Raw genomic sequence first — 7,478 nt, forward strand, 5'->3', positions numbered from 1 at the left:
TGCTTGTAGTGGTGGACCGACGCATTGCGAGCAAACCAGGGCCCGCGCGGCTCAAATGAGATCAGGAAGTGATGGATGGTGTTGGATTACATTCAGGCAAGTAAGCTTCTGGGTGGAGTAACGTAACTGTCGACAGGACGTGAGACCTGTGTTGGCGGCACTATGGTAGAGCTGTACACGGCAGACCGAGCGTGGATGCTGAGAATTTGGAAGATTGTATTGTTCTCATGTCACCAACATTTAATTCATTGCGACGGGTAGAACATTGGGGTGACCACGATGTCTGACAGCGGCCAATCAAAAGTGTACATAGTCGGGGGAATGCTCCTCCGTGGTGAGGGCGAGAAGGGCAGCTTGCCCGAGACTGCGACTACGACTGCGTTGACGGTACCATCTACGGAGTACTGCTTCATATCCCCACCAACGGTTGGCCGATAGACAGACGTTGCACTATTGAAGAAGTGGAGGGACACAGACCCCTGCAGGATGTCGCAAATCTCCAGGATACTGGAGAAGCATGGATGCAGCGTACGGAAGACTTCAGAAGGACCAAACTCAGCCCGTACTTGGTCCATACCACCGGGCCGCAGATTGCCATGCCAGACCATTTGAGGACAAATCCCATCGCACGTGTCGTCCTGAATCGCTGGAGTGGGCAACAAGCTACGGTAAAGATTCTCGACGAGTCGCGTTGAGACGAGGATGATACAAATTGATGCCTTAGGTTGACAGATTTGACAGCTTCTTCGACGCGTCGTGCTTGGCTGTGATATCCTCCACACCCTATGCTTTCAATGCAACAAAGCTGCAATCTCCCTTTACATCGTGTGTCACGCTGTCAAGTCCTACTGACAGCCTGAAGGACCACAGGCAAGCTTCAAGTTAGGCGGTCAAGTTGTACCAGCCGCAAATCTTCGAAAGTAGTCCAACAACTAGAGCCCTCCTATTACCTCCTATCTGAGTCCCAGCGCGCCTTATTCTCGCGAATAAGGGGAGCAGTCCAATATACGAGCCTTCTACACCTACCTATTCATGGGTCTTCTGCTACCACTCAGTCTGCGCTCCGGTCTACTGGCGCCATTCCCTACCAGGTCAGCTGTCTAATACTGCGTGTCGGGTGCACAAGATACGAAGGAGCTTCAATCGAAGAGATGGCCCTGACTGGTCACAGTTTCTGATGGAGCACTGTCCTGCTCTAGGCTTGAACCGCCGTTCTGACAGCAGTCTGCCGGGCTGTCTAATCTCCCTCGCCTCACCCGGCCAACAGACCAGCCTCGAGCCCATCCTTGAACATGGCGCCCTCATCCCTCATCTTAGCGCCACCTGCGGCGAGGACGTGATGAGGGCGCCTGGGAAACATATACTTCTAGGTTGCCGCACTGGGTTCTCCATCGTCCAGGAGTCCCTCTTTGTATATTTCTTCGCAGCACAGACACTCTCACTTTAGTCGCTCTCTTTCCTGTGCTGCTGTTTCTTCCTCATTCATTTCTCGTGTCATTCTTTCTTTCGATTGTCGAGAACTGCTTGACCACGTTTGAACAGTGGGTTTACAATGAAGGCCGCGATCTCAGCATTCGTCGTGCTCGCAGCGAGCGGGAAGGCTGCTGCATCATGGCTAGATTGGCTCGACCCTGATGTTACCGTCACAAACACCCTAACCCGGACAGTCCAGTACTGCCCGTGCAACGGCGAGGTCTACACTCCAACAGGAGAGGTCGGCCCTATCGAAACAACGCCCACTGGACCGAGGACTATCACAAAGGCAGGTCCCATTGTTGTTGTCTATACAACAGAGGGATACTTGACAACGAAGACGGGAATTGCAATTGAGCTGTACCCTACAGATGGTGCTCCTGGTTCTACCGTTACGAAGACGGTCTGGACCGGTGCGCAGCCCACCGATGATCTGGCTTGGATTGATTGGAGTGATGACGACGTGGTGGATGGAGCGACGTTGACGAGAACGCACACCGAGTTCACCACAGTGATCGGGCCTGCCCCGACTAGCGATGAGCCCGAGCCATGGTCTGACTGGGTCGCTACCACCAACTCCCCCGTGACGACCTCGACAACAACACCGGGGAATGTCGGCCCCATTGGTGGTTCAACAACGTCGAGCGGTTACTGGTCTTCGCTATGGACTTCATCTTCAAGCTCCAGCAGCAACGACGTTGGGCCGATCGGTGGCTCAACAACAACATCCTCCAGCCTCTACAGTACCTCTACCACAACCTCATCTGGGGGAGATGTAGGTCCAATCGGCGGTAGCACAACCACCACGTCGAGCTTGACCACCACGCCCGTGACTAGCTCTACCATTGCTACAACTACCACGTCGGCTATTGGATCCCCCGTTGAGCAAACCACGTCGTCAACTACTGAAGCTGTTGGCACCACCACGACTAGCGCCGCCCTCACTACCACCACGACTTCCGCCATCGTCGCTACCACAACCTCCGCCGCATCAGCTACCCAGACCGTGAATGTTGGCACCGACTACATCTCTGGTATACTCGAAGCTCATAACCTCCATCGGGCGAACCATTCGGCTGCTGATCTGACCTGGTCCACCAACTTGGCTACCATTGCCGGCGAGACTGCTTCGTCCTGCGTCTACGCACATGATATGTAAGTCTTTTAATCCAGCTGCCATCCAGTTCCCGGGATTGAACAACGCTAATAATTGACGCGCAGTACAACTGGAGGTGGCGGATATGGTCAAAACATCGGTGCTGGCTATCTTCCGGTCCAAGTCCCGAGCATGATTGGCAACGACATGTATAACCGTGAGATGCCGCTGTATCCTGGCCCTTACGATTCCAACAACGTTGATACCAGCACCTTCGCATCCTGGGGTCACTTCACACAGATTGTTTGGAAGGGCACCCAGCAAGTCGGCTGTGCTACTCAATATTGCCCGCAAGGATTGACTAATGCCGCGTTTGCGCAATACTTCACTGTTTGCAATTACTATCCCCCAGGTGAGTTATTCGATCTTGGCTGGCCACCCAAAATCAGCTAACCTTCAAATCAGGTAATATTGAAGGTGCCTATGCCAACATTGGTGCTCCTCTGGGCGAGCCAATCACGGTTGTCATTGAGCAGTAGATACCCGCGATTACGCTCGTCATTGAGCCCAAGAACTCGGAAAAGATTCATTAAAGGAGGTAATTCTTGGAGGTCCACGGCATATGTATTGTTATAGTTGATATTCGGCACGAGGATCTGGCCCGTTTTTGCCTTGGCCAAGCATTCGTTGGAGAAGGGAGCATGGGACATATTTTAGGAAAGGAGGGAGGGACACTCGGGAGAGAGGTTTATGTATTCGAGGTAGCTACTGCTGCTGGAAGCAACAATATTATATTTGTCAACTTTGAAACAGCAGTGCTGCCCTCGGAGCTAAACGGATGCCCCCTCATACCTTAGCTTTGGGAACTTGGCCCCAGAATCATAATCCAAGATGCGGGTATAATCATGTCTCTACCTCAACGCCGGACGCACATGCTTAGTAGGACGCAGAAATCCACAGCGGGACCGTACCGGCCTCCCTTCATCCTGGCCGCGACTGGTGGCCGGACCTGGAGGCTGCTCGTTCAAGTCACCTGGCCCACGTTGGCCACGCTCTCCTTCTGGTTCCAATTGATGAGGCTCTTCAAGCCCGGGGTTGCGCCTGTTCCTGATCGTTTATTTCGCACTTCCCAGGAACAAGCCTCGCAGTGTCTGATTGAGTGGTTGGGTGATCTAGTTGACTACCGTCGTAAACTGTCAAGACGGGCTTGTAGGTCATCGTCTTCTCCTCCTCCGCCCACTGCCTGGGCTACTCGCCCTTCCGGCACCGCCGCCTTTTGTATGCCAGTGGGGGTGTCGCCGAGCTGGGAAAACGTTAGTAATGTCGTTCACCAGGTGTAATTTGCACATTGAATCGACTTACAGCATTGTTGAGATCCACACCGATTTCGTCCAGGACCTGGTTGACGACCTCCTCTCCTTCTTCTTCGTCCTCTAGGCCCGTCACGTCATCAATAGCATCGTCCATCATTTCTTGTCGCTGATCCATAATATCATTCTCACGCTCGAATTCCATTGCAATTCTCTGGAGAGCAGGCAAATTCATTTGCCTATTCATACTCCCTAGAAGCATGGTCGCTCCCTTCATCGATTGCATCATTTGCTCGTTACTGCGAACTGTCTGTTGAACATGTCTGGGTCAATCCCACCGGTCTGATAGCAGCAACATGAGGACGTGACGCACCTGTATCCGCAAAGAAATGGCCTGTAACTGGGTCCTCATCTGATAGAATTTCTGAATGTATCTCCGAGTACGGACCAGGTCCTTTGCTTGGATCTTGCAGGCTCCAATCTGGCCATTCTTCGCGCTTTTCTTGATATCGGCAACCAGTTTCTTCTCTTGGTTCTCAAGCTTGACCCTCTCTCGGTCGAGTTCCCGCTGTGTCTTTTCAAGTGCGCGCTGGTGCTTGCGAAGTCGCTCCGCGGGCGTCATGCGCTTGCCGAAAGCCCATTCTATGATCTTCCGGGGGCGTTAGTGCAAGATCACGGTCGACTGTCTGGTGGCGCAGGCTTACATTCATTGTGAAGTAAATGTGTGAGGGGTTTCAGGAGTCGAGAGACGGTCACGGTGGGATATCAGCCTGAGAGGGGCTTCGCAGAGTTCAGTCGGATGTTCGTATCGGCCATGCAGGTGCAGTGTACGGAGTAGTGCAGTGGTTGTTGTTGGTTGGAGCCTTGAATGCCGCAGCCAGTGACGTTGCGGGAAATCGGCGGGCTAAGGATGGCGGATTACTGTACGATCTTTTTGTCTCCTCTGGTTACGTGACTTCCGGGTGCAGCAAACCACTCCGCCCACCTACTTGGGATCTGGTTACCAAGCTGGCAAACACCCAAACACCTAGCCTCAACCTAGCATTTTTACGGAGTTGACGATGTCTCTGTCCTTCCACTGAAAGCCGCCTTCTCTGGATAAAGCCTCGCATCCTCTTCAACGATGAGCCAATCTTACTTCCCAAGTCAGGGTCAATCGCAACAATCGAAAGACGATGAGGAAAACAGCAACCCAGACGATATGGCATCGCCTGCACCGATCCGCCCCTCCTCGTATCCACCACAATATATGACAGTGGGCAGCGGAGGTCATCCTACGCATGCTGCGGCTCTCATGGAACAATTGGAGCAGGACTCGGGCTACGGAAGCATGGGGGGCGACGCGCAACAACGTGGTGGCGAGATGCGCGCATGGGAAGATGGACTTCTAAGAGACAGACCTACGCCGGCCCATACCCCTCATATTGATGGACGTCCCGGGAAAATGTCCGAAACCGAGAAGCGGGCACTCGCAGGCCATGTCCATCAACTATACTACAACCAAAATCGCGTTGCCCTGGCCAAGGCGATTGGCCAAACAGTGGAACTATTGAAACAACTACAAGAAATGAATGCCCAGTGGCCTGCACATTATCCGTCAGTCCAGCGCCCTCAGGACGATAAGCAACCTAGCAGACCGACCATCACACAAGCCCAGTCAACGAGAGACCAGAGCGATTTGTCACGGGACATCTTCATGAAGACGGCGGGGCAACCTCGACCAGGAGCATTGCGGAGGGCTGGCACCTCGATTGGAGAGGACACTTCGGCGGAATCGAGTGCGCAGGCTGAACGCAGGACGACTCCTGAGCCACGGCTGATTACACCCCAGATAGCCCAAGAGTTCTCGATTCTGAAGCTGGATCTCAAAGTGGGCGCATTGTCACAAACGGAACTGGTCCATTCGCTGGAGAAAAAATCAATCGCCTCATTACTCGACGGCAAGATAAGCCAAAGTGTTCGCCACTTGCTTGCTCTTCGAGACCGGATAGAAGACGCCTCCAGTAAGGTTCTGGTCACCGGGGATCTCAATGCTGGGAAGTCGACATTTTGCAACGCTCTGTTACGGCGGAAGATCCTCCCCGAAGACCAGCAGCCTTGCACCAGCATATTTTGTGAAGTTCTTGATGCAAAAGAAAATGGCGGCATCGAGGAGGTACATGCTGTCCACAAAGATTCAATATATGACCGAAACGATGAAAGTACGTACGACAGCTATTCTCTGCAAGAGCTGGAGAAGATCGTTGTTGAAAACGACCGGTATATGCAGTGCAAAGTCTACATCAAGGACGTCCGCACCATCGACCAGTCATTATTAAATAACGGGGTCGTGGATATTGCACTGATCGATGCGCCTGGGTTGAATTCTGACTCGGTAAAGACAACTGCTGTCTTCGCCCGGCAAGAAGAGATCGACGTGGTCGTATTCGTGGTCTCTGCGGCGAACCATTTCACTCTCTCGGCCAAGGAGTTCATCTGGCAAGCCGCCCATGAGAAGGCCTACATTTTCATGGTGGTCAATGGGTTCGATAACATCCGAGACAAAGAGCGGTGCCAGAAGCTGATTCTTGAGCAACTGGCCAAACTTAGTCCCCAGACATTCAAGGAAGCCCAAGAATTAGTACACTTCGTGTCCAGCAATGCGATTCCCATGGCGCCATCACTACCATCAAGTGGACCGGATGGTGCTGTGGGCGGGTCAGGCCCCTCCAACCCTCCCGACGACGACGGTGACGACGGTGATGGTGATGACCAAGGAAAGGGCAAAGGAAAGGACAAAGAGAAGATCCAAGATTTTGAGGTGCTTGAAGGCGCTCTGCGGAGGTTCGTTCTAGAGAAGCGAGCGCGCTCGAAACTTGCACCGGCGAAGACTTACCTGATGAATTGCCTGGCCGACCTGAACGTCCTCGCCACGGTGAATCGAGATGTCGCCGAAGCTGAACTCAACAGAGTGTCCAAAGAGCTTTCTGAAATCGAGCCCGAATTCGAAGACAGACAGAAAAAGCGAGTGGCCATCGCGGAGCAGATTGAGAAGGAAATCGACTCTACATCTACTGATGTGTACAACTATACGCGTTCAACATTGTCCAGTACCATCGCCAACGTTGGGAGGGAAGACCATGGTGTTGAATACCCAGGTCTATTCTCAGCCTTCCAATATGCTGAGGACCTTCGCATCGCTATGCTCGGCCAGATTTCAGCTGCAGTCACAAGTTGTGAAACATACGGACGGAGTAAATCCGTTGAAGGCGTCAGTATGATCAAATCTCTTGGTCTATTGCACGTGGGCGACAGCTATGAGAGGCTCAATTTCCAAGCAGACAAGATGTTTCAGCGACGCAAGGACGCGCTGGTTCGGTCAGTGGACACGGATGTAGAGATCTGGGACTTCTTCGACGTGGCAGGTTTATGGGAGCGGCAGGAGAAGACGGTCGGAACTGGCCTGGCGCTGACAGTGGTTGGCACAGTTGGTTCGAGAGCGATTGGCGGTGTCGGCTGGGTTGATGGTGTCTTTGGGGCGGCAAAGATCATTGGCAGTCGGAATTTGAGAAGATTGGTGGTGCCAGGTGTGGTTGCTGCCGGTGAGTTTCTCCTCTCTC

At 53.0% G+C, this 7,478-nt stretch overlaps 3 protein-coding genes across 3 annotated transcripts in view; 2 read left to right on the forward strand and 1 right to left on the reverse strand.

Annotated features, from left to right (window-relative positions):
- Window positions 1-1,552: 1,552 nt before the first annotated feature.
- Window positions 1,553-3,108, forward strand: A1O3_04670 (uncharacterized protein; the record flags this gene model as incomplete). Its single annotated transcript, XM_007734798.1, has 3 exons — window positions 1,553-2,628; window positions 2,695-2,981; window positions 3,035-3,108. The coding sequence occupies 3 exons, from the start codon at window positions 1,553-1,555 to the stop codon at window positions 3,106-3,108; spliced, it is 1,437 nt and encodes a 478-aa protein (XP_007732988.1).
- Window positions 3,109-3,749: 641 nt separating this feature from the next.
- Window positions 3,750-4,589, reverse strand: A1O3_04671 (DOA4-independent degradation protein 4; the record flags this gene model as incomplete). Its single annotated transcript, XM_007734799.1, has 4 exons — window positions 3,750-3,872; window positions 3,932-4,189; window positions 4,253-4,528; window positions 4,584-4,589. The coding sequence occupies 4 exons, from the start codon at window positions 4,587-4,589 to the stop codon at window positions 3,750-3,752; spliced, it is 663 nt and encodes a 220-aa protein (XP_007732989.1).
- Window positions 4,590-5,002: 413 nt separating this feature from the next.
- A1O3_04672 (mitofusin) overlaps window positions 5,003-7,478 on the forward strand; it is a gene marked incomplete at both ends in the record, with an annotated part of 2,878 nt that continues 402 nt past the window's right edge. Inside the window, one exon of the mRNA XM_007734800.1 lies at window positions 5,003-7,460. Within this exon, the coding sequence (XP_007732990.1) occupies window positions 5,003-7,460 (2,458 nt within the window). The remainder of the gene's footprint in view (window positions 7,461-7,478) is intronic.

The sequence above is a fragment of the Capronia epimyces genome (genome assembly GCF_000585565.1).
Source record: "Capronia epimyces CBS 606.96 chromosome Unknown aczIQ-supercont1.4, whole genome shotgun sequence".
In the NCBI taxonomy this organism is placed as follows: Eukaryota; Fungi; Ascomycota; class Eurotiomycetes; order Chaetothyriales; family Herpotrichiellaceae; genus Capronia; species Capronia epimyces.